The sequence below is a fragment of the Chiloscyllium punctatum genome, chromosome 19 (assembly GCF_047496795.1).
Source record: "Chiloscyllium punctatum isolate Juve2018m chromosome 19, sChiPun1.3, whole genome shotgun sequence".
NCBI lineage: Eukaryota > Metazoa > Chordata > Chondrichthyes > Orectolobiformes > Hemiscylliidae > Chiloscyllium > Chiloscyllium punctatum.
This window is the reverse complement of record NC_092757.1, coordinates 86,492,528-86,519,511: the sequence shown is the minus strand read 5'-3', so window position 1 is coordinate 86,519,511 and position 26,984 is coordinate 86,492,528. Positions and strand designations below refer to the sequence as shown.

Below are 26,984 nucleotides of genomic sequence, written 5' to 3'. Positions count from 1 at the left end.
CCATCTATTTCCCTACAATCTATATCTTCCATGTCCTTTTCCACTCAAGCAAAATATTTGCTTAGTATCTCCCCCATCTCCTGTGGCTCCACATGAAGGCCACCTTGCTGATCTTTGAGGGGCCCTATTCACTCCCTAGTTACCCTTTTGTCCTTAATGTATTTGTAAAAACCCTTTGGATTCTCTTTAACTCTATTTGCCAAAGCTATCTCGTCCCCTTTTTTGCCCTCCTGATTTCCCACTTAAGTATACTCCTTCTGCCTTTCTACTCTTTTCAGGATTCAATCAATCTTTCCTGTCTATTCCTATTACAGAGGAACTTCAATTATCCGAATACCAATTGTCCAAAAATTGGATTATCTGAAGGAGATCTCGAGGTCCCGGTGGAAACATTACATCAAAGACGTGTTTCCAGCAGTGATTGCGTCTTGTTTACAGTGATTAAACAGGTACTGTCTCCAAATGACTGACCTCCCGCCTTCTCTCTCTTTGCATTCACTTTCCCCGGAGTTGTACACAGGGGTGTTAGTCGGGTTTGGGGGTGAGGTGGCGGTGTTAGATGGGTTTGGGTGTGGGGGGCAGTGTTAGATGGGTTTGGGGCTGGGAGGTGGTGTTAGATGGGTTTGGGGGTGGGGTGGCGGTGTTAGATGGTTTTGGGGGTGGGTGGCAGTGTTAGACGAGTTTGGGAGTGGGGGGCTGTGTTAGGCTGGTTTGGGGGATGGGGAGGCAGTGTTAGACTGGTTTGGGGGAAGGGGGTCAGTGTTAGACGGGTTTGGGGAATGGGAGGGCGGTGTGAGACAGGTGTGGAGGGGCGGTGTTAGATGGTTTTGGGGGTGGGGGCAGTGTTAGAAGGGTTTGAGGGATGGGGGTGGTGTTAGACAGGTTTGGGGGATGGGGCGGTGTTAGACGGCTTTGGGGGTAATGGTGGTTGTGTTAGATGGGTTTGGGGTGGGGGTGGTGTTAGAGTTCGGGATTCAATGGTAGATGGGTTTGGAGGTTGGGGTGGTGATGTTAGATGGCTTTGGGGATGGGGGCGGTGTTAGACGGGTTTGGGAGTAAGGGGGGGTGGTGTTAGAAGGGTTTGGGGGTTGGGGGCATGGTAGATGGGTTTGGGGTTGGGGCTGGTGTTAGAAGGGTTTGGGGCTGGGGGGTGGTGTAAAACGGGTTTGGGGAGTTGGGGGCAGTGTTAGAAGGGTTTGGGGTGGGGGCGGTGTTAGACGGGTTTGTGGGTGGGGGTGGTGTTAGGCGGGTCTGAGGTTGGGGCACGGTGTTAGATGGGTTTGGGGGTGGGGGGCAGTGTTAGATGAGTTTGGGGGAATGGGGGTGCGGTTTTAGACTGGTTTGGTGGATGGGGGGCGGTGTTAGACGGGTTTGGAGGTAAGGGGGTGTGGTGTTAGAAGGGTTTGGGGGATGGTGGCGGTGTTAGATGGGTTTGGGGGTGGTGGGGCAGTGTTAGACTCGTTTGGGAGGTGGGGGGCGATGTTAGACGGGTTTGGGGGTGGGGTGCAGTGTTAGTTGGGTTTGGGGGTGGGGGGGCTGGTGTTATAGGGGTTTGGGATGGGGGGGGCGGTGTTAGATGGGTTTGGGTGGGTGGGTGGTGTTAGAAGGGTTTGGGGGATGGGGGCTGGTGTTAGAAGGGTTTGGGGGATGGGGTGGTGTTAGAGGGGCTTGGGGGTGGGGGAGCGGTGTTAGACGGGTTTGCAGGACTGTGGCGATGTTAGAGGAGTGACGGGGTGGGGGGGCGGTGTTAGACGGGGTTGGGGGGTGGGTGGGCGGTGTTAGATGGGGTTGGGGATGGGGTGGCGGTGTTAGTTGGGTTTGGGGGTTGGGCGGTGTTAGAAGGGTTTGGGGGACGGGGTGGTCTTAGAGGTGTTTGGGGGTGGGGGAACGGTATTAGACGGGTTTGCGGGACGGCGGCAATGTTAGAGGAGTTTTGGGGTGGGGGGCGGTGTTAGACGGGGTTGGGGGTGGTAGGTGGTGTTAGAGGGGTTTGGGGGTGGGGGGGCGGTGTTAGTTGGGTTTGGGGGCAGGGGTGGTGTTAGATGGGGTTGGGGGCGGGGTGTGTGGTGTTAGATGAGGTTGGGGACAGGGTGGGCAGTGTTAGACGGGGTTGGGGGTGGAGGGGCGATGTTGGGTTTGGGGGCGGTGGGTGGTGTTAGACGAGGTTGGGGGCGGAGGCCGTGTTAGTTGGGTTTGGGGGACGGGGGCGGTGTTAGACGGGGTTGGGGGTGGGTGGGCGGTGTTACATGGGGTTATGGGTGGGTGGGCGGTGTTAGACGGTGTTGGGGGCAGGGGGGCTGTGTTAGATGGGGTTGGGGGTGGGTGGGCGGTGTTAGATGGCGGGTGTGCTGAGAGGTGTGTTGCACAGCATTGGGGGCGGGGCCTCACTCGCTGTGTGCTCCTGCTGTCTCCTGAACGGGGAGCAGACTTTCAAAACTCAGAGCCTCAGCGGAAAGGCATTTAATCGATTAACTGAATAATTGATTATCCAAACGAAATAGGACCCACCCATCATGTTCGGATAATCGAGATTCCCCTGTATATGCTTCCTTCTTTTTCTTAACCAAACCCTCAATTTCTTTAGTCATCCAGCATTCCTTATACCTACCAGCCTTCCCTTTCATCCTGACAGGAATATACTTTCTCTGGATTCTCGTTATCTCATTTCTGAAGGCTTCCCATTTTCCAGCCGTACCTTTATCTGCAAATATCTGCCCCCAATCAACTTTCAAATGTTCTTGCCTAATACCGTCAAAATTGGCTTTTCTCCAATTTAGAACTTTAACTTTAAGATCTGGTCTATCCTTTTCCAGCACTATTTTAAATCTAATCGAATTATGCTCGCTGGCCCCAAAGTGCTCCCCCACTGACACCTCAGTCACCTTATTTCCCAAGAGTAGGTAAAGTTTTTCACCTTTTCTAGTAGGTACATCCACATACTGGATCAGAAAATTGTCTTGTACACACTTAAATTCCTCTCCATCTAAACCCTTAACACTATGGCAGTCCCAGTATATGTTTGGAAAGTTAAAATCACCTACCACAACCACCTTATTATTCTTACAGATAACTGAAATCTCCTTACAAATTTGTTTTTCAATTTTCCTCTGACTATTAGTGGGGGTATAATCCAACGCAATAAGGTGAACATCCCTTTCTTATTTGTGAGTTCCACTTAAATAACTTCCCTGAATATATTTCCAGGAATATTCTCCCTCAGTACAGCTATGATTGCTATCCCTTATTAAAAACATCCTCCCCACCACCAAACCTCCCTCTCTATCCTTCCTGTAGCATTTGTATCCTGGAACATTAAACTGCCAGTCCTGCCCATCCCTGAGTAATGTTTCTATAATTGCTATGTTATCCCAGTCCCACGTTCCTAACCGTGAGTTCATCTGCCTTCCCTGTTAGGCTCTTGCAGTAGAATAAATGCAGTTTAATTTATTAGTCCTGCATTGTCCCTGCGTGCCTTGACAGTTTGACTCGCTTCTGTTTTTGACTGTACCAGTCTCAGATTGATCTCTTTCCTCACTAGCTCCAACTTTTCTCCCTTTCTATAACTACAATCCATCACATCCCCTTGTTCTTATAAATTCCTCATTGCCTCGAACTGTCTCTCCAATCGATCCACTTGATCGGATAGTAGCTCCTGGACCTCCTAGTCATTCGCACCAAACTCCCAACCTTTGGGTTTCTCTACCTTGAATATCAGGACTGATGAGTCAGCAATTTTCCCACAAAATTGGTTGTGCCAAGATTTACAAAGAAAATGATGACTGAACCTCAAACCACTGCATTATGGGAGTGCAAGTGCCCAGTAGGTCACTTGTTACAGAGGGCACTGAGTCCATCCTTCACCCGGTGTCCAGTGTAAGTGAACACCAGTCAGCAGCAATATTAAAGAGTCACTCATTCAAAAAGCTTTGGTAGAAGCTCTGAGAAACAAAATAATTAACTGCTGATGATTTATATGCAGAAATCTTGCCAAAGCTTTCAACCCTAACTACGGATGATCCAACTCTTACAGCTCTGAAAAAAGCGATAGTTAAAAATTAATCTTGATCAGAAGATTTAGTTGAAAAATAGCTTCAAAGTAATGACCATATTCTACATCAGAAGGGGAGGTAGAGATGGATGATGAGGGGAATGGGAATGGGTCTGTGTGGTACCCAATGGATGTTAATGGGGTCGGAGCATGGAGACAGAACAATATAGACAAGAGAAATAAAACAGCTGTTGTTTTTTTCCCTTTTTTTAATGGAGGATTGGAACAAATGGAGCTCTCAATGCAAATAAGCTCTGGAAATGTTGCTCAGTCAAGTGAGAGAAATGGTGATACATTCCTGAGGAAAATAAGGGGATTGATACCCATCAACTTCTGGCAAGAAGTGAAACCTCTATCCAGACTGGCTGGGCCAGTGGTGAGTTTATACCCAATAACATTCTATTATATCATTCATCATTATTTTCAATGAACCCACTCGGGCAGGTTATAGCACCCCTCTGGGACTTGAACTCAGACCTTCTGGCTCAGAGGTAGGGACACTAACACTGTGCTAGAAGACCCCATTTCATATTATTCATACTCTGGTCTCTCCTGAAATATTTCAAATGGTGAATAAAACCAATTTCTTTTCGAATCAATTTGTTCAAGATTGCTGTCCCATGCCTCTGGGACAGGTGGGCCCTGAACCCAGGCCTCCTGGACCAGAGTTATGGACACAATTATTGTATTACAAGACCCCAGTTTGACATTGTTCATAGACTGCTTTTAGCTGAAATGTATTGATTTGTAGATAAATCTAATTTTTACCACCTCCTTCAATGAATTGATGAATACAGCTCAAATCTCTGCACCCACATGTATAAGCTGTTTCCATTAACTCTGATTCAATCACCCTCACTAATTATAAAGTTTCTGTCACTGATTTCATTTCTACAGAATCATTTTTTAAATAAAATCCACAGCAATACCCATGGTTGCTCCACAAGCCCCTACCTTACAGGCGAAAAACATCACCTTGATTCAAAGACTATTATTTATTATTTGGGTATCTTGATGTTGAAACCTGTCATCACTGAATGATTTGCTTGAGTTGACTTTTCCATTTCCCTTCATGACCTTGAAGACCTCACTGATATCAATTTAAATCCTATCAGCTCTTTGAAGAGGAAAGGACAATTGTTTCAAATTCAGTTTAATTATAGCAAAAGTATGAAATAAATTGCTGAAAGTGAATGGCCAGTATATGCTATTTATAATTTATTTTTCTTTGACAGTGTCTGACAGAGCTAATGACACTCCTAATAAGTATTGTCAGCTCTGCGTTCTGTGGGCATTTAGGAAAAATTGAATTGGACGCAGTCAGTCTTGCTACAGCGGTGAGTTTATGTTAAAAATGTGTTCATTTATTGATCCTAATGTTTAGATTAGATTCCCTACAGTGTGGAAACAGGCCGTTCAGTCCAATATGTCCACACCGACCCTTCAAAGAGTAGCCCATTTCCCTCTGACGAATGTATCTCACACTTATGGGTGATTTAGCATGGCCAATCCACCTGGCCTGCACATCTTTGGACTGTTGGAGGAAACCCACGCAGACACGGGGAGAATGTTCAAACTCCACATAGTCACCCAAGGCAGGAATCGAACTCATGTCCCTGGCACTATGAGGCTGCAGTGCTAACCACTGACCCACCATACCACCCCCTCCTGTATGTCTCCTGTATAAAACAGTGATGAAGTTGCATTGCTTCCTATCAGTGTCAAGCTCAGTGCCATTACCAGCTGATGAGCTCCTCCTTGTGAAAAAGCCTGGTCTTTATCTGCTGCTCTCGATGAAAGGGCAACTGGAGCCCAGCAGCTGCTTCAGTGCCCCCCCCCCCCCCCCCCCCCCCCCCCCCCCCCCCCCAGGCTAAAGATCAGGAATATCAGCTCGGCATTCCAGCTCATCACTGTTCTCCATGAGCCATCCTGGAAGTCGCATGACATTGGGTGAGGGTGAGATTGGGCTCCGTCTTAATGCCCTCCATGGGGAGATCACCCTCTGGCAGTCACTTGGCTAACACGAGAGGACTGGTCACTTGTGTCAGGCACTCAGCGGTTGGGGAGGCTCTTGGAATGTAACCAACAATAACACCAGCTTTCATTATAGAGCAGCTTTAACACACCGACACATCCCAAGGAACCTTACCGGGTCATTAACAGACACAAACAAGATGACACCAAGTTATGGGTGGGATGTTCTGAGGAGGGTTGGTGCACAATATGATGGGCCGAATAGCCTCTGTCTGCAATGTAGGGACTCCATCATCCCCTGTCTGACATGTGAGGACAGGTCATTTTTGAAGGCATCCACAGGCTGTTGATGGAAGCATCACATGGAGCTGTAATAAAATCAACAACAGCCTGCATTGTTGTAGCACCTCTTCGATAGAAACAATCCCAAGGCATGTCACTCGATCAGAAAAAGAAAAAATTGACACTGAGACAAAGTGACACGAGGATAGAGGACTGAAATTCATATCAAAAAGATGAGCTTTACCTTGTGTCTGTAAAGGAGAGGGGGGCGTGGGCAGAGAGGACAATCACAAAGACAGGGCGTTTTAAGATGGAAATTTCACAACCTGTGTCCTGTCAGCTAAAAAGACAAGCACCAAGGGAAGGAAGTGGGTGATTCATTAAAGATCAGAATAGGAGAAAAGCAGGGCACCTGGAGAGCTGTGGGGATCAAACAGGTTACAAAAATAGGTAAGAGTGAGATTAAAAAACCATTATACACTACAGTAAAAATTCTAACTATGAGGCATTGCCAATAATTAGTAGCCAATGTATTTTAATAAAACATTGACAGTGTCTTCACTAATGTTTTTATTAAGCAGCAGCCCATTCATTTCAAAGGACAACATAATCTTCGCTTTTACGTAGCCTCATACATAGTGTAACATACAGGGACAGTATGCTCATCCAACATACTGTCATTTATTGATCCTAATGTTTAGATTAGATTCCCTACAGTGTGGAAACAGGCCGTTCAGTCCAATATGTCCACACCGACCCTCCAAAGAGTAGCCCATTTTCCTCTGACGAATGTATCTCACACTTATGGGTGATTTAGCATGGCCAATCCACCTGGCCTGCACATCTTTGGACTGTTGGAGGAAACCCACGCAGACACGGGGAGACACTGGTGCTCATCCAACATGAGAACGTCTGGGTTACTGTGTACCTAAGGTGCTCATTGGGGTCTTTGTCTATGAGTGAGGGAGGCTTGGTGTGAATTAGGTCAGCGACGTCAGAGTTTGGATCAGTTCAGATCAGGGAGGGTGGGAAATTGGAATTGGCCATAAGACTATAACATATTGGGCCATTCAGCCCATTGAATCTGCTCCATCATTTAATCACGGGCTGATATGTTTCTCAACCTCTTTCTCCTGCCTTCTCTTCGTAACCCTAGATCCCTTTACCAATCACAAACCTTTCTTTCTTTGTCTTAAATACACTCCACAGCCCTCTGTGACAATGCGTTCCACACATTCATCGCCCTCTGGCTGAAGAAAGTTCTCCTCATCCCTCAGAAAAAAAACATTTGAGCAGTTCAGTCTGAAGCAAACAGAAGATTATCGAGGATTTGTATTCCACAGAATCACAGAATGTTATGGCATAGAAGGAGACCATTTGGTCCATCGTATCTGTGTTGGTTCTAATACCTAGTGCCAATTTCCTGTCATTCCCTCTTTTCCCTGCGTGCCATTACAATCCACATAATTATCTTCTTACATGCCTGAGTTGAACCTGCCTCCACCACGTTTCCTGGCAGTGCATTCCGTTCCCTACCTACTCAGTGTGTGAAAAAGCTTTACTCCCACTCGCCTTCAATTTGTTTGCAGAGAAAGAATAAAGAACAAAAACTAAATCACCATGGTCATCTATTCATTTATATGGTATGATTGCAACATTTAGAAGGCATCTGGATGAATAGGAAGGGTTTGGAGGGATATGGGCCGGGTGCTGGCAGGTGGGACTAGATTGGGTTGGGATATCTGGTCGGCATAGACAGTTTGGACCGAAGGGTCTGTTTCCCTGCTGTACATCTCTATGACCCTATATAAATATTTGGATATAAACTCTGTTTTATGCTGTAGCATATCAGCTTCCGGTTGTAAGTTTGCTCGCTGAGCTGGAAGGTTTGTTTTCAGACATTTCGTCACCGTACCAGGTACCATCATCAGTGAGCCTCTGGTGAAGCACTGGTGTTATGTCCCACTTTCTATTTGTGTCTCTTGGTCTCTTAAAGTGGGTGGTCTCATTTCCAGTTCGCTTTCTCAGAGGTTGGTAAATGGAGTCCAAATCAATGTGTTTATGGATGGAATTCTGGTTTGAATGCCAGGCCTCCCGGAATTGCCGTGTGTGTCTCTGTTTAGCCTGTCTCAGGATGGATGTGTCGTCCCAGTCAAAGTGGTGCTTTTCTTAGTCTGTCTGCTGATTCTTAAACAACAAACCCAAACAAGCAGACTCAACACACCCAGAAGCTCTAGCCACACTAACGTACATCAAAGATATCTCCGAGATGACTACCAGACTACTCCAACCCCTTGGCATCATGGTAGCCCTCAAACCTACCAACAGGCAGCTACTGATGAAGTCTAGATTAGAGTGGTGCTGGAAAAGCACAGCAGTTCAGGCAGCATCCGAGGAACAGGAAAATCGACGTTTCGGGCAAAAGCCCTTCATCAGGAGTACAGCTGTATTCCTGATGAAGGGCTTTTGCCCGAAACGTCGATTTTACTGCTCCTCGGATACTGCCTGATCTGCTGTGCTCTTCCAGCACCACTCTAATCTAGACTCTGGTTCATAGCATCAGCAGTCATTGTTTTTACCTAGCTACTGATGAACCTAAGGGACCCTATACTAACAACCAGCAAAACAAATGTCATTTACAAAATACCCTGCAAGGACTATAACAAACACTACATTGGACAGATGAGTAGGAAACTAGCCACCAGGATACACGAATACCAATTAGCCACCAAAAGACATGACCAACTCTCACTAATATCCTTATACACAGACAAAGAAGGACACTAATTTGACTGGGATGACACATCCATCCTAGGACAGGCTAAACAGAGACACACACAGGAATTCCTAGAGGCCTAGCATTCAAACCAGAACTCCATCAATAAACACATTTGATTTGGACCCCGTTTACCAACCGCTGAGAAAAAGAACCAGAAATGATATCACCCACGACAACAGACCAAGATACACAAATAGAAAGTGGGTCACTAACACCGGTGCTTCAGTGGAGGCTCACTGATGATGTTATCTAGTACGGTGACGAAACCTTCTAGCTCAGCGAGCAAACTTACAACTTGAACCTCAACCTGAGATACATATCTTCTCAAAAATCGCAAACATGTTGGTTTCCTCCAGGGTGATCCTCCTAAATGCTTTCTTTCTATTTTTGTTTTTGAACAGTCAGTAACTGTATTAGGTATCTCCATAGGTGTTGGATTGTCTACAGCGTGTGATACGTTCATATCTCAGGTAGGTGCAGCTAACTGCACATTGTACAAGGGAAAGTGATGCCCTCTCAACAGTTATCATCGAAGAATAAGCTTTAAATTCTGTGCTTTAGGAAAATCCACACCCGTGCAAATGTGAGCTGCTTGCTCCAAGGAAGTATCAGATACAATTCCTGGTCTAAAAAAAAGCAAATTACTGCAGATGCTGGAATCTGGAACCAAAAGAGAAAATGCTGGAAAATCTCAGCAGGTCTGGCAGCATCTGTAAGGAGAGAAAAGAGCTGATGTTTCGAGTCTAACTGACCCTTTGTCAAGGTTAGACTCGAAATGTCAGCTCTTTTCTCTCCTTACAGATGCTGCCAGACCTGCTGAGACAATCCCTGGTCTGCCCTGAGTGTGTTGACCTTAGTCATTTCAAGTCTGCCCCAACTGGCTTCAACAATACTGAGTTATAGATAGTAAAGAACAAAGAACAATACAGCATAGGAACAGGCCTTTCAGCCCATCAAAACTGTGCCAACACACAGTGCCTTTTGAAACTACGACCGTTTGGCTCTACACTGCCTTTGTCTGTCTATACCCTGTGTATTCATATGTTTGTCAAATTAATCCAGGAGTCCTGAACTAACAGGCCAGGATGATAAGTATAAATTGCAGCTTTGGAGTTGATGTAAAACAGAAACATCCAAAACAGGAGCAGAAGTTGGCCAGTCAGCCCATCACTCCATCATACAATATGATTATAACTGATAGTCTAACTCAGTCCCCCGTTCCTGCTTTCTCCCCATACCCTTTGATCCTTTTAGCCATAAGATTTATATCTAATTCCTTGAAAATATTCAATGTTTTGTCCTCAACTGTTTCCTTAGGCAGTGAATTCCACAGGCTCACTACCCTCCCCATCTCAATCCTAAATGGCCCACCCCATATCCTGAGACTGCGACCCCTTGTTCTGGACTCCCTGGTCATTGGGAAAGCCCTTCCTGTGTTTATCCTGTCTAGTCCTGTTAGAATTTTATAGGATTCCATGAGATTCACCTTCATTCTTCTGAACTCCAGTAAATACATACATAACCGATCCAGTATTTTCTCATACAACAGTCCTGCCAACCCGGGAATCAGTCTGGGAAAGCTTTACTGCATTCTTCTGTAGCCAGAACATTCTTCCTCAGATAAGGAGGCCAAAACTACACACAAGGACCAAACAAAAAAGCCGATACAGTTAGTTTCTGGGTTGTGAAAGGGTTCCACTCTGGAGTCCATCTTTGAGTTGATTTATATGCAAATTGGAACACAATACAGAGCAATATAAAGCCAAAGTTTGTAAGTATAGAAATGTTCATACATCTAGTCTTTAAAATTATGGGTATGGGATCACATTTATAAGTTCGGGAGCCAATGGCCTGGTGGTTTAATCAGTAGACTATTAATCCAGAAAGTCCGCTAAAGTTCTGAGGACTGTCGCGGCTGATAGTGTAATTTGAATTGAATAAAAAAAGTCTGGAATTAAGAATCTACTGATGACCATGGAGCTATTACTGATTATCAGGAAAACCTATTTGGCTCACTAATGTCCTTTAGGAAAGGTGGTCTACCATCCTCACCTAGGAGAAAGTGAGGACTGCAGATGATGGAGATCAGAGTCAAAAAGTGTGGTGCTGGTCAGGCAGCATCCGAGGAGCAGGAGAGTCGATGTTTCAAGTTTAAGCGCTTCATCAGGAATGTTCATCCTCACCCAGCTTGGCCTACATGTGACTCCAGACCCACACCAATGAGTGGCTTTGAGGAGAACTTGCAGGTAGTGATGTTCCCATGTATCTGCTGTCCTTGTCCTTCTAGTGGTCATCAATTTGGAAGGTGGTGTCTGAGGATCTTTCATGAATTTGTACAGTGCATCCTGTAGATAATACACATGACTGAGCGTCAGTGGTGGAGGGAATGGATGCTTGTGCAAGTGAGAAAAAAATATGAGCGCTGATAAATCGGATATTTGCAAATCAGGAACACCTGTAGTAAATTCTTTGAAAGAAATTTAAGAGAACATAATAACCAGTGTTCTGAAAAACCGAAAGGAATAGATATGGCTAGCACACAATCTAACTGGCTTTGGACACAGAATTAAGAGATGCTGAAATGACAAGTTAAAATGATGTGGACTTGGCTTTCAAACACTTATCCCCAACCAAGAGAGGCTATTTGGACTGGTCTCACCTCAGCTGTTAATGTTTTGTTGATTAGCAGTTAAGAAAGAATCTGATAGCTGTTTAGACTGATGGTTATACGCTGAAGTCTAAATAGAGGTATTTGAAATGTATCGACAAAGAGGCAGTTGCTTGAAGTGTACATAATATGTTTTAGATTCATTGTGGTTTCAATAAACAACATTCCTGATGAAGAGCTCAAAACGGCGATTCTCCTGCTCCTCGGATGCTACCTGACTGGCTGTGCTTTTCTAGCACCACACTTTCTGACTCTGAGCGCATGTTAAGTGATGAACAGGAATGGTTTACATTCGTTCTAATCCGGCTTTGGTTAAGGGATAGAATTATTTTAATTATCTTTTGATTTGCAATGTTGCTGCAGTTATTATCGAAAAGTACTGTCTATTTGATAGTGATGTAACAGTTAATATTGATCCAATTTACTTTTACAAATCCTTTATGTTTACTTTCAGACCTATGGCAGTAAGAACCTGAAGCGAATTGGAGTGATTCTCCAAAGAGGGATTCTCATTCTCCTGATCGTCTGCTTCCCCTGCTGGGCTCTCTTCATCAACATCGAGCACATTTTATTGGCTTTCAAACAGTCTCCTGCAGTAGCCAAGTGAGAACCTTGTCCATTTCTCATTTGCAATTTTATTCCATCTTGCAGGTACCCTGACCAGCCACATAATGAAGGAACTTGCTCCCCTACATATATTAACGATGTGGTGGTGCTGGTGTTGGACTGGGGTGGACAAAGTCAGAAGTCACATGACACCAGGTTATAGTCCAACGGATTTATTTTAAATCAAAAGCTTTCGGAGTGCTGTCCTTTGTCAGATAAAGGGACACTTCACCTGATGAAAGAGCAGCGCTCAGAAAGCTTGTGATTTCAAATAAACCTGTTGGACTATATTAATGGGATGTTGTAAGTCATTTACAGTTTACACTAATAGCTTCAATCAGGAGAGTGAAGCCATGGTAACTAAATTAGCAGACAACACCAAGCTAGATAAGAAAGTGTGTGGTGAAGAAGACATGAGGAGATTGTGCCTGGATATGGATAGGCTGAGCAAGGGGGCAAACATCTGGCAGATTGTGATAAAATGGGAAGCTGTACACTTTGGCAGGAAGAATTAAAATAAAGTGTATCATTTAAAGGGAGAATTACTGCAGAATTCCGAGTTGTAGAGGGATTAAGATGTCCTGATACATGAAACAGAAAAAGTTAGTATGCCGATACAGCACATAATCAGGAAGGCTAAGAGAATGCTTTCCTGCACTACAAGAGGAATTGAACCTAAAAGTACCGTTGTTATGTTTCAGTTATACTTGGCATTGGTGAGACCACATCTCGTGCACTATGTATGTTTTAAGTCTCCTTATTTAAGGAGGGATGCAAATGTATTGGAGGTGGTTCAGAGGAGGTTTATTAAATTGTTACTTGGAAATTGGTTTGTCTTATGAGGAAATGTTGGATGGATAGGGATTATTCCCACTAGAGTTCAGAAGAGTGAGGGGTTACTTGATGGAAACGCATACGACCCTGAAAGAACTTGAGAAAGGGACGATGGAACATATGTTTCCTCTTGTGGGGTAAGTCCAGAACTAGAGGGCTCTGATTTAAAAGTTGGAACACTCTGCCAGAACAGAGATGAGGAGAATTTGCTTCTCCCAAAGCATTGTGTGCCTCTGGACCTCAGCCTCTGAGGCTGGGCCATTGAATATGTTTGAGATAAAAGTTGAAAGATTTTTGTTAAGTAGGGAGTCAATGGAAGTAGATGGGAATGTGGCATTCAAAACGCAGAGAGATCAGCCATGATCTTAATGAATGGCAGAGCAGGCTCTAGGGGCTTAATGGTCTGCTGCTCCTCTTTTGTATGTTCCCATTAGACGACAAAACAAATGTTAATTGCTTGCCTGGACCAATGTTGTGCCAGACTAAATAACAGCAGAAACATCAGTGTTGCCTCAGGTCAATCTCCAAAGCAACATTTTGTGTTTTGCCTAGCAGTCTGACTGTGACTCGACAATGTAGTAGATCTTACCTACAGCCTCATTGACTCATATGTGCTTCATGACAGAGTTTGAATTTACCATTGGTGAGAGGTGGCGAAGCTCTATGTTTTGATTATGGTGAACAGTATCACTTATTTTTCTTGCAGGTTAACACAAAGCTATGTGACGATATTCATCCCTGGTCTTCCTGTAAGTAAATTGTTATCAATAGCGAACACGCAAGCAGACAGATCAATAGACAGCAAAAGTTATTCATCACCCAAAATGTAGACAGTCTGCAAAGTGGGTCCACCTGTGACTAACTGGATAGATCCATTAAACCAATCTGGTCAGGTCGGGGAGGCCACAAATGGGAGGCATAATGACCGCTGGCCCTATTTGGGAGATGATGGCTGTGTGGTATTGTGACTGGATTAGTCATCTACAGAGTCAGGTAACATTCCAAAGATCTGTATTCCAAATCCACCAGGGCAGGTGGTGAAATTGGAGTTCAGTAAAAGAAAACTGCTGGATCCATAAGATCTCTTGTGGCACAGTGGTAGTACCCCTATCTCTGGAATAGGAGGCCTAGGTTCATGTCTCATCTGCTCCACATGTGTTGTAATATTGATTAAACTATCTTTGACTGATAACCCATGGCTTGGTGCTGGAAGACGTCTTAAGCCAACCAAAGACTTGCTATAGAGTTTCAGCACTTCACCGAGATGCTGTACGTTTTATCCAGTGCCTTAAACCAATGCTGTTACATTCACATTGAGAGGGTGATCTGGAGTATCTCAAGGTGGTATGAGTTTGTGCATATGCTGAGGCTGCTTGCTTATAACTCTAAGGAAGGCTGTTCGATTTCTTAGATACCATAACACTCCTTTGTATAGAAGGTTCTCAAATACAGCTCACTAATGTCGGGCCTAACCCCTCTTGCTTCACATTCTCATCCTCAGCTGGTAACTTCTCTCTTACTTATTGCATCATTGTGATTTGCATAAATCCCATTCCACCACTGCCTTCTCCAACACGAACTGCTACACCCCCTGTAGGGAGAGCTCTTGAGGTGCAGAATAAAGAACAAAGAAAATTACAACACAGGGACAGGTCCTTCGGCCCTCCAAACCTGCACCAATCCAAATCCTCTATCTAAGCCTGTCGCCTATTTTCTAAGGAGCTGTATTCCTCTGCTCTCTGCCCATCCATGTGTCTGTCTAGATACATCTTAAATGACAATGTCATGCCTGCCTCTACCACCTCTGCTGGCAACGCGTTCCAGGCACCCACCACCCTCTGCATAAAGAACTTTCCACACATATCTCCCCTAAATTTTCCCCCCTCACCTTGAACTCATGATCCCTAGTAATTGAGTCCCCCACTCTGGGGAGAAAGCTTCTTGCTATACACCTTGTCAATATCTCTAATGCTTTTGTAAACTTCAATCAAGTCATCCCTCAAACTCCTTCTTTCTAATGAAAATAATCCTAATCTACTCAATTTCTCTTTATAGCTAGCATCCTCCATACCAGGCAACATCCTGATGAACCTCCTCTGCACCCTCTCCAAAGCGTCCACATCCTTTTGGTAATGTGGCGACCACAGCTATACACAGAATTCTAAATGTGGCTGAACCAAAGTCTTATACATCTGTAACATGACCTCCAACTCTTGTACTGAATACCACATCCAATGCCCTATGCCTTCATGACCACTCCACTGACCTGCATTGCCACCTTCAGGGAACACTCAGATCTCACTGTACATCAATTTTCTCCAGGACATTTCCATTTACCATATGATGCAGTCTAGCATTTGATCTTCCAAAATATATCACCTTGCACTTGCCCAGATTGAACTCCATCTGCCATTTCTTTGCCCAACTCTCCAATCTATCTATATTCTGCTGTATTCTCTGACAGTTCTCTTCACAATCTGTTGCTCCAATCTTAGTGTCATCTGCAAACTTGCTAATCAGACCACCAACACCTTCCTCCAGATTATTTATGTAGACCACAAACAACAGTAGTTCCAGCACGGATCCCTGCAGGACACCACTGGTCACAGTTCTCCATTTTGAGAAACTCCCTTCCACTACTACTTTCAGTCTCCTGTTGCCCAACCAGTTTTCTATCCCTCTAGCTAGTACACCCTGGACCCCATGCAACTTCACTTTCTCCATCAGCCTACTATGGGGAATCTTATCAAATGCCTTACTAAAGTCCATGTATATGACATCTACAGCCCTTTCCTCATCAATCAATTTGTCACTTCCTCAAAGAATTCAATTAAGTTGGTAAAACATTAACTACCCTGCTCAAAGCCATGTTGCCTATCACTGGTGAGTCCTTTTTTTTCCAAATGGGAATAGATCCTATCCCTCCATATATTCTTCAGCAGCTTCCCTACCATTGATGCCAAGCTCACCAGTCTATCCTTGCTATCTTTCTTAAACAAGGGGACGTTAGCAAATTTCCAGTCCTCCTGGACCTCACCCATGCTCAAGCATGCTGCAAAGACATCTGTTAAGGCGCCAGCTATTTCCTCTCTTGCCTCCCTCAGTAATCTGGGATAGATCCCATCCGGACCTGGGGACTTGTCCACTTTAATGCCTTTTAGAATATCCAACACTCCTCCCTCCTTATGCCAAATTGACTGAGAGTAATCAAACATCTACCCCGAACCTCAACATCAGTCAGGTCTTCTCCTTGGTGAATACTAACGCAAAGTACTCCTTAAGAATCTCACCTATTTTCTCTGACTCGACGTATAACTTTGCTCTTTTGTCCTTGAGTGGGCCAACCCTTTCTCTGGTTACCCTTTTACTCCTCATATACGAATAAAAGGCTTTGGGATTTTCCTTAACCCTGTTTGCTAAAGATATTTCATGGCTCCTTTTAGCCCTTTTATTTCCTCATTTCAGATTGGTCCTATTTTCCCGATATTCTTCCAAAGCTTCATCTGTTTTCAGTCGCGTAGACCTTATGTATGGTTTGTTTTTCCTCTTAGCTAGTCTCACAATTTCACCTGTCATCCATGGTACCCTAATCTTGCCATTTCTATCCCTCATACTCCCAGCAACATGCAATGGCAGTATCCCTACCTGTCAGCCAGGAGGCCCAGGTTCATGTCCCACAGCTCCAAAGGTGTGTCTGAACATCTCTGAACAGATTGATTAGGAAAATATCAGAACGAAATGAGTCACCACCTGATGGACATAGTCTGACAACGTGAAACCTTTGCCATGACAATCCAATCCCAACTCAACAGTAATGAATTATGCAAATGATATTGCAGCCAAAACAATGAATTTCATTTGAAATAGTCAATACAGCGAAGATAACTTACACAAATATCTCTACACTACTCCCAGTACATATGCGGTCCCACTGCAGTTTGAAATTCTTTAATCACTGCTTTCTGTGTGTATATTTTTCTTTTCCCACTGACTTGAAGCCTCTTCCTTAAAAAAAAAATCTACTTTTAACTTGTTTTCTATGTTTGCAACACTTTGCCTATGAGGGTTTCATGTTTTAGTATGATCTTTCTGCATTCTGAGCTAATTCTTTAAATGTTTGTCATTGGTGACCCTACCATCAGGTATTTCAAATTAATTCCTAAATCTAACTTGGCTAACTTTCACCTCATATGGTTTACTTTGTCTCAGTTTAAGCTTCATCTAAAATTCAAGTTTCACAACATTGCGTTCAAACTTGACATAAAGTTTCATCATAATCATGATCACTCTTCCCTGAGGCTAATTATAGTAGAGTTGTTAATTTATCCTTGGTCTGCTGATTTATCTGAAAGCCAGATAGTGTAGCACTCTCTCAGCTGCACTAAGTATGTCAGCCTTGATTCTTGTGTTTGAGTTTCTAAAATGGGACTTGAAGCCACAACCTGCTGACCAACAAGTAAAAGTGCTAACTAGCTCAGTAATGTGTTCAAAGTTTGGGAGAAGATTTGTAGTTCGGGTGCTCGTTGTTGTGGTTCTGTTCGCCGAGCTGGGAATTTGTGTTGCAAACGTTTCGTCCCCTGTCTAGGTGACATCCTCAGTGCTTGGGAGCCTCCTGTGAAGCGCTTCTGTGTCCACATCGACCTGGACCCAATATACCGACCACTGCAGCGGACAGCTGGAACTGACAACCGGAAGCGGCAGATACAAATCACTATAAATGCCGGAAGCGCTTCACAGGAGGCTCCCAAGCACTGAGGATGTCACCTAGACAGGGGACGAAATGTCTGCAACACAAATTCCCAGCTCGGCGAACAGAATCAGTAATGTGTATTTGGACTTTTCAAGTTCTAGGCTGCTATAGCTTGGACCATTGGGCATATTTCCAAAGCAGTTCTGGTTCAAAACTTCAAAGGAGTATGAGTCTAGATTTCTTTACCATTTCAACAGTGATGGACACATTGTCCGATCCTAACTATTTTCAATATTCTTTCTTAGGCAGCGTTTCTTTATACCTTAGAGGTCAAATACCTTCAGAACCAGGTAAACTCAATTAATGTGGGAGTGTGGATGAAATTACTTTAATAAATAAGGGGTTGTTTAACTTGGATGGCTGGTTTGTAATACAGAGAGACACCAACTGTATGGGTTCAATTCTCACACTGGCTGAGGTTACCATGAAGAACTCTCCTTCTCAACCTCTCCCCTCGCCCAAGGTGTGATGGCCTTTAGGTTAAACCAGCGCCAGACACCCCTGTCCAATGAGACAGCAGCCCCATGGTCCAGGAGGTCTATGGTGACTTCTCTAATAGATCACAATACAATATCATTAGGGAGCCATTGGTTTTGATTTCCTGTTGACCAATTGCAATTCAGCAGTTGATTCAAATCATTTCATGAGCAAATTGGATAAAAGGTGACTAAACCTAAAAAGATTTCTGGGCCAGTATGTAATCTTTATGTCAAATGGGAAGCTTCATTTAACGTGATCAACGTATCCTTCAGTGCTTTTCAATTGAATTGGCTTATCTGCTTTTACCTTAAATGTGTCAGTACTAATCCCCTCAAAATTGTGGCTAAATGAATATCCGTGGTTTCCCAGCCCAAAGGGATTGAATGGGAATATTACCGCTTCCTTTGCCAGCACAGTAATCATGGTGGAGTTGAATGTGAATCTCGAAACTGCTTAATTTTCATTCCACGGAAATAAAGGGTTAAACATCAGCTGGTTTCCGTCTTGCTCTGCTTCGACAGATTGTCACTGAGACTATGAATGTAAAATTACTACAGTGTATCTTTGTATTTTTTAAGTTAGTTTATCAGTTTCCAGCTGATTGTCGGAAGAAACCCCTCAGCATTAACATTTTGATGCTCAATTCTCCCATTGGCTGACGTCTGACCTTCTTTCAGTTTGCTCTCAGGACATGAGCAATAGTTTAAAAAAAACACATTCAATGCCCACACTGAGATGACGGTAAGTCTTTTCTTGCAGTCTGTGTAGTGCCTGTGCTTCCTTGAGGACGGAAATTCGAAGCTATTGACCCCCAGGACAATGAAGGACCAACTCTTCAGGATGGTGTGGGGCGAAAGGAAGGGTGCACAGGATGGTCTTCCCATTATGTTGTTATCCTAGTGTTTGTTTTTATGGCAGAGACATTGCTATGGCTGTTCTATCAAACAGAAGCTGGATGTGTATCTGCAATGCATCCTACAGATGCTACGGATCCTATAGATGCATACATACAGCTGCTACCTTTACGTGTTGCCAGTGCTAACGCAGGTAGAAGCTGAGTCTAGAGAAACAAATAAAGCACTTATTCAATATTCCACTAGATTCAAGACATTCAGACTCTGGAGAGGATTTGAGAGAATTGCTGACCCATTGTCCAATTTGCCTTGTCTTCATGGTGCTGACATGACCGGTGTGGTTAATTGGTGGTGAGCTCTAAGACTTATAGTTGCCAATAGCATGCACACATGCACCCATTAAGGTACAAACCCTCAAAGGAAGAATTCAGACATTCCCTTGTTGTTGGTTTGTTCTATTGTTGAAACTAACTTGGACAGTCTGAAATGGGGGGGATGTTGAAGGTCTTGCATATCAGCGACATAGCAGCCTATTGTCTGAAATCAGTGAATTAAAATCTCCTGCACTCTGGAAACCACAATGATAGGTAGAGTAGCTCCCTGAAGCACTTACATTTGGTGATTCAACTGCAAATGTGGGCAATTTCACAGACTCCCTATAGTGTGGAAGGAGACTATTCAGCCCATCGAGTCCACACTCGGAAGAGCATCCCACCCAGACCTTCTATCCCTTCAACCCTGCATTTCTCATGGCTAATCCACCCAGCCTGCACACTATGTGCAAGTTAGTGTAGCCAGTCCACCTGACCTGCACAAGTTTGGACCATGGGCAAGACCAGAGCACGCAGAGGAAACCACACAGACACAAGGAGATTGTACAAACTCCACAGTTGCCCGAAGGTGGAATTGAACTCGGGTTCCGGTGCTGTAAGGCAGCAATGCTCACACTGTGCTGCCAATTTGTCCACACCTACAATCACAGATGTTCCAGCAATGGGTCTGATCTAAATGAGGCTGAAGTTATTCACTTGATTTTGGAGGAGGGAAAGGTATCACAAACATTGGCAATGGGAGAACAATTGCAGTCTGTCTTCCCTCCATCTTGGCACCATGTTATTGGTGTACTGGTGAGCAATTCCATGAATAACTGTATTGTTTTGTTCCCAGGGGATCATCCTGCCTCAGATTATCATTGGTTTCTTAACTAACATCTTCAATACTGTCATCAATTACCTCTTGCTATTTGTGCTGATGCTAGGAGTGCCGTAAGTAGCATAAACCTTTTGTTTCAAAGAGAATCTGTTCAATGAAAGTGTTGTGGAGTGATGATGTAGACATTATTTGAAACTGCCTTTATTTTTGCAAACATCTTGCTTTTTTCCAGGGGCTCAGCAGCTGCGAATGTGGCTTCTCAGTACTGTCAAGTGATTTTCCTATTTGTATACATTCGATGGAAAAGGTTGCATGAGAAGACTTGGGAAGGTAGGACTTGGGGGAATATCACACTTTGGGCAATGATATGAAATGGACAATATCCAATTGTCCACCAGATATACACTTTGTCCAATTCCCCTTCCCAATGAAACCTATGAAGAGAAACATTGGACAGGGTTTCTGATTCTCTCTCCTTGTAAAACTCCCACTTGCTTGAAGCTCCTTATTTATTGATCAGTTTCCTATTTTCTGTCTCTGGTTCTACCCTCCCTTTCCTGTTTCATGCTCTGTTACATTCCTCTGGATGCTGCCAACTTCTTGCCAACCATGGACCACGTTTCCTGTTTGAGTCTCGACAGGGAAAGTCAACAGACTACAGACCATGGAGGGGATCCCGGGCAAATGTATCCCTACAGAACTGCGCTGCTATAATTTCCATGAAGCACTCCCTGTGAGTGCTGTTCCTCACACATTATATAATCACCCCTAACAGTGACACATTTTATGGCTAAAGGAGCCAGAGGAAAATCCTCAGGGTCAGTTTGAAAACTGAGTTGAGTTGGATGATAATAATGTGCTTTATTTTTGGTCTGCCCTATCTTCCTTTCTGTATATGCGCTTCTCAGGTGCTTTCTGTGCTGTGTTAGTAACTCCGTTGTTGTCTCTGTAGGATGGTCCACTGACTGCCTGCAGGAATGGGGTCCCTTTCTACGGCTGGCAGTTCCCAGCATGGTCATGATGTGTATCGAATGGTGGTCTTTTCATATTGGCATGTTCCTTGTAGGTAAATAAACTACCTCATTGCTAAAGAAAAAAATCATACCTTCCACTACATTAGAGGCGCAGTAATAAATTGGTAATATTACAGGAGGGTAGAGGTAGAGACAATGATTGGAGGGTAACTCGATGTGGGCGTTCACTCCCAAGACAAAACAAAAACACAAGAAATTGGTTTGCCTTCTGTTGAAATGTTTATTCCACATTTTTTCTTTGTCTCTGCAAATGTTAGGTTGCTTTAATAAAGTTGAATTTTCTATTTGTTCTTTCTTGCTTGCAGGGTTAATTAATGAAGTTCAACTTGGAGCCCAGTCTATTATTTTTCAGATTATCACAATAGCGTACAGGGTGAGGATGAAATTCTGTCAAAGTATATTACTTACATGCTTAACAGCGTTTTTAACTAAAGCAATAATTCAAAAAGGGAAGAAAAGTCCTCTTTCCAACGTGGCTAAGGCACCAAATTAAGGCTGAAGTTTTTCCTTTTTTACCTGTACCTGAATTAATTTGTTATTGATAACTGTATACCTGAATGAATTTGTTATTGATAACTGTATACCTGAATGAATTTGTTCTTGATAACTGTATACCTGAAGAGCCACCAAAAGGTATGCAAAGGAGACCATTCAGCACATTTTGTCTGCAGTGGGTCGAGCTCTTCAGCTCCTGAAATCTTCACTAATCAGATTGCTTCCCCCTCCATCATATTGTTTTATGTTCTTCTTTTTCTAATACTTATACAATTCCAGTTTAAATTAGGTTATGGCTTCTTCCTCTCTGTCAATAGCTCTTTACGTTATAGAACTCCATGTTCCAATAGCCCTCTCCGTGTTTCTTGTAACCTAACTGCTTTGTCCTTCATGTCTGGATAAAGAGGTAGCACTGAAATAACCCTAGGGCTTTAACAGCATCTAACTGGCACCCATCTGGATCATTCACATCATTTTCAACCAGTCATCGAGACGCTAAAGTGAAAGAACTTCCTAGTACCTCCCTTCACTCTTCAGCATAATAATATTTTTAGAAAGTGTATTTCCCAATAGACCCCACAGGAGCAATATCCATCATTATTTGTTAAAGAGATATCAGGACAATTGACCAGGAGCTTTGTCAAAATGTGGGAGTTTTAAACAGTGTCTTGGAACATAGTTAGAAATCACACAATTTACTAATTTTTATTTTTGCTATAAATTCTGTGTTAAGATTGAGCCCTCCACTATCACCTGATGAAGGAGCGACACTCCGAAAGCTAGTGCTTCTAATTAAACCTGTTGGACTATAACCTGGTGTTGTGTGATTTTTAACTTTGTACCCCCCAGTCCAACACCGGCATCTCCAAATCTTGGAACATAGAACAGCACAGGACAGTACAGGCCCTTTGGCCCACAATGTTGCGCCAAACATTTATCTGAATCTAAGATCAAATTAAAATGGTGATTCCCAAATTTTAGTCCATGGACAATTGGTAATGTATGACTGTCCTCCATATGATCCCTGTGCTAGTGCACAATACACATCACTGAAGCCAGTTCATTGACAGAGCAGTTCCTTTCCGATTATGTTGGAGGGAAGAGAATAGTACACAATTAACTATTGCTGTTCTTGCTTTGCAGCTCTCTGTAGGGTACGGTGTGTCTGCAACTATTCATGTGGGGAATGCACTGGGTGCCAGTAATCCACAACAGGCTGTAAACTATGCAAAAATCGCTTTATTATGCATTGGTGAGTCTCTGCAATTTAAACTGATAAGGGATTCCATATGTTAGCTCACGGAAGATATACACATGTGTTTAGGCTTTTATTAATTAACTGACTAACTGATCGTTTAATTGTGACTGTTTGACAGTGACTCGACTGTGACTGACGGTGACTGGACTGACGGTGACTGGACTGACGGAGGCTGGACTGTCTGTGACTGACGGAGGCTGGACTGTCTGTGACTGACGGAGGCTGGACTGTCTGTGACTGACGGAGGCTGGACTGTCTGTGACTGACGGTGACTGACGGTGACTGACGGTGACTGACTGACTGTGACTGACTGTGACTGACTGTGACTGACTGTGACTGACTGTGACTGACTGTGACTGACTGGACTGACGGTGAGTGACTGGACTGACGGTGACTGACGGTGACTGACGGTGACTGTCTGAGGCTGGACTGACTGTGAGTGACGGTGACTGGACTGACTGTGACTGACGGAGGCTGGACTGACTGTGACTGACGGTGAGTGACGGTGACTGGACTGACTGTGACTGACGGAGGCTGGACTGACTGTGACTGACGGTGACTGACGGTGACTGGACTGTCTGTGACTGACGGTGACTGGACTGTCTGTGACTGACGGTGACTGGACTGTCTGTGACTGACGGAGGCTGGACTGTCTGTGACTGACGGAGGCTGGACTGTCTGTGACTGACGGAGGCTGGACTGACTGTGACTGACGGTGACTGACGGTGACTGACTGTGACTGACTGTGACTGACTGTGACTGACTGTGACTGACTGGACTGACGGTGACTGACGGTGACTGACTGGACTGACGGTGACTGACGGTGACTGTCTGTGACTGACGGAGGCTGGACTGACTGTGAGTGACGGTGACTGGACTGACTGTGACTGACGGAGGCTGGACTGACTGTGACTGACGGTGAGTGACGGTGACTGGACTGACTGTGACTGACGGAGGCTGGACTGACTGTGACTGACGGTGACTGACGGTGACTGGACTGTCTGTGACTGACGGTGACTGGACTGTCTGTGACTGACGGTGACTGGACTGTCTGTGACTGACGGTGACTGGACTGTCTGTGACTGACGGTGACTGACGGTGACTGGACTGACTGTGACTGACGGTGACTGGACTGTCTGTGACTGACGGTGACTGGACTGTCTGTGACTGACGGTGAGTGACGGTGACTGGACTGACTGTGACTGACGGAGGCTGGACTGACGGTGACTGGACTGTCTGTGACTGACGGAGGCTGGACTGACGGTGACTGGACTGTCTGTGACTGACGGAGGCTGGACTGACTGTGACTGACGGTGAGTGACGGTGACTGGACTGACTGTGACTGACGGTGACTGGACTGTCTGTGACTGACGGAGGCTGGACTGACTGTGAGTGACGGTGACTGGACTGACTGTGACTGACGGAGGCTGGACTGACTGTGACTGACGGTGAGTGACGGTGACTGGACTGACTGTGACTGACGGAGGCTGGACTGACGGTGAGTGACGGTGAGTGACGGTGAGTGACGGTGAGTGACGGTGAGTGACGGTGAGTGACGGTGACTGGACTGACTGTGACTGACGGAGGCTGGACTGACTGTGACTGACGGTGACTGACGGTGACTGACGGTGACTGACGGTGACTGGACTGTCTGTGACTGACGGAGGCTGGACTGACTGTGACTGACGGTGACTGGACTGTCTGTGACTGACGGAGGCTGGACTGACTGTGACTGACGGTGAGTGACTGTGACTGACGGTGACTGGACTGACGGTGACTGACGGTGACTGGACTGTCTGTGACTGACGGTGACTGGACTGACTGTGACTGACTGTGACTGACGGTGACTGGACTGACTGTGACTGACGGTGACTGGACTGACTGTGACTGACTGTGACTGACGGTGACTGGACTGACTGTGACTGACGGTGACTGGACTGACTGTGACTGACGGTGACTGGACTGTCTGTGACTGACGGAGGCTGGACTGTCTGTGAGTGACGGTGACTGGACTGACTGTGACTGACGGAGGCTGGACTGACTGTGACTGACGGTGAGTGACGGTGACTGGACTGACTGTGACTGACGGAGGCTGGACTGACTGTGACTGACGGTGAGTGACTGTGACTGACGGTGACTGACGGTGACTGGACTGACTGTGACTGACGGAGGCTGGACTGACTGTGACTGACTGTGACTGACTGTGACTGACGGTGACTGACGGTGACTGACGGTGACTGACGGTGACTGACGGTGACTGGACTGTCTGTGACTGACGGAGGCTGGACTGTCTGTGACTGACGGTGACTGGACTGTCTGTGACTGACGGAGGCTGGACTGTCTGTGACTGACGGAGGCTGGACTGACTGTGACTGACGGTGACTGGACTGTCTGTGACTGACGGAGGCTGGACTGACTGTGACTGACGGTGACTGGACTGACTGTGACTGACGGTGACTGGACTGACTGTGACTGGACTGACTGTGACTGACGGTGACTGGACTGACTGTGACTGACGGTGACTGGACTGTCTGTGACTGACGGAGGCTGGACTGACGGTGACTGACGGTGACTGACGGTGACTGACGGTGACTGACGGAGGCTGGACTGTCTGTGACTGACGGAGGCTGGACTGTCTGTGACTGACGGAGGCTGGACTGTCTGTGACTGACGGAGGCTGGACTGTCTGTGACTGACGGAGGCTGGACTGTCTGTGACTGACGGTGACTGGACTGACTGTGACTGACGGTGACTGGACTGACTGTGACTGACGGTGACTGGACTGACTGTGACTGACGGTGACTGGACTGACGGTGACTGACGGTGACTGGACTGACGGTGACTGGACTGACTGTGATTGACGGTGACATAGCTGTGGAACGTTTCAGGGAACAGCTCTGGTACACATGCACCAACCAACCTCACCACCCTGTGGCCAACCACATCAACTCTCCTTCCCACTCCCCCAAGGACATGCCAGTCCTGGGCCTCCTCCAAATCAAAGCCACCCAATGTCTGGAGGAATAACGGCTCATCTTCTGCCTTGGGACCCTCCAACCACATGGGATCAACATTGATTTCACCAGTTACCTGATTTCCCCCTCCCCTACCTCATCCCAGATCCAACCCTCCTCTTGACCTGTCCTACCTGTCCATCATCCTTCCCACCCATCGGCTTCACCCTCCATTCCAAACCATCACCATTACCCCTCACCCTCAGTTACCGATCACCTTCCCAGAACCCTTCCCCCAGTCCCACAGCTCTCTTCCTATTTATCTCTCAGCAATCCCTTCTCCCCACCATACCTGATGAAGGGCTTAAGCCTGAAACATCGACTCTCCTGCTCCTCAGATGCTGCCTGACCTGCTGTGCTTTTCCAGCACCACACTCTCGCCTCTGATCTCCAGCATCTGCAGTCCTCACGTTCTCTTGACCATGACTGACTGACTAAGTTGGAGCCCTTCATTTACGAGAACATGACAGGTCATCTCGCTGTCTTAAATAGAAAGTACCAAGCTGACATCTGTGCAGTGTAACTACAGAACTCACTAAATTGTGAATAATCAAATAACGTAATCCTCACAATCGATTAAATGCTCTCACCTTTTACGTCCACCCAGAGGGTCGAGCTCCTGTCTGAGATACAGGTTTCCGGGTCTCAGCATCCTCCATTACCTTCCCAAATTGGTCCTTCTTTGTTTATGAGCCAGGACAGTAATTGGTGTGAGCTATTTGACTGCAGGATTTATCATCGCTGAGCCCAATTCTG

At 45.3% G+C, this 26,984-nt stretch overlaps 1 protein-coding gene across 1 annotated transcript in view; it reads left to right on the top strand.

Moving 5' to 3' along the window:
• LOC140491570 (multidrug and toxin extrusion protein 1-like) overlaps positions 1-26,984 on the top strand; it is a 55,804-nt gene that overhangs the window by 13,700 nt on the left and 15,120 nt on the right. Inside the window, exons 2-12 of the mRNA XM_072589960.1 lie at positions 4,267-4,424; positions 5,284-5,385; positions 9,485-9,553; positions 12,206-12,354; positions 13,898-13,940; positions 18,187-18,231; positions 20,443-20,540; positions 20,660-20,757; positions 21,380-21,493; positions 21,767-21,834; positions 23,100-23,208. Of these exons, the coding sequence (XP_072446061.1) occupies positions 4,278-4,424; positions 5,284-5,385; positions 9,485-9,553; positions 12,206-12,354; positions 13,898-13,940; positions 18,187-18,231; positions 20,443-20,540; positions 20,660-20,757; positions 21,380-21,493; positions 21,767-21,834; positions 23,100-23,208 (1,042 nt within the window). The 5' untranslated portion in view covers positions 4,267-4,277. The remainder of the gene's footprint in view (positions 1-4,266; positions 4,425-5,283; positions 5,386-9,484; positions 9,554-12,205; positions 12,355-13,897; positions 13,941-18,186; positions 18,232-20,442; positions 20,541-20,659; positions 20,758-21,379; positions 21,494-21,766; positions 21,835-23,099; positions 23,209-26,984) is intronic.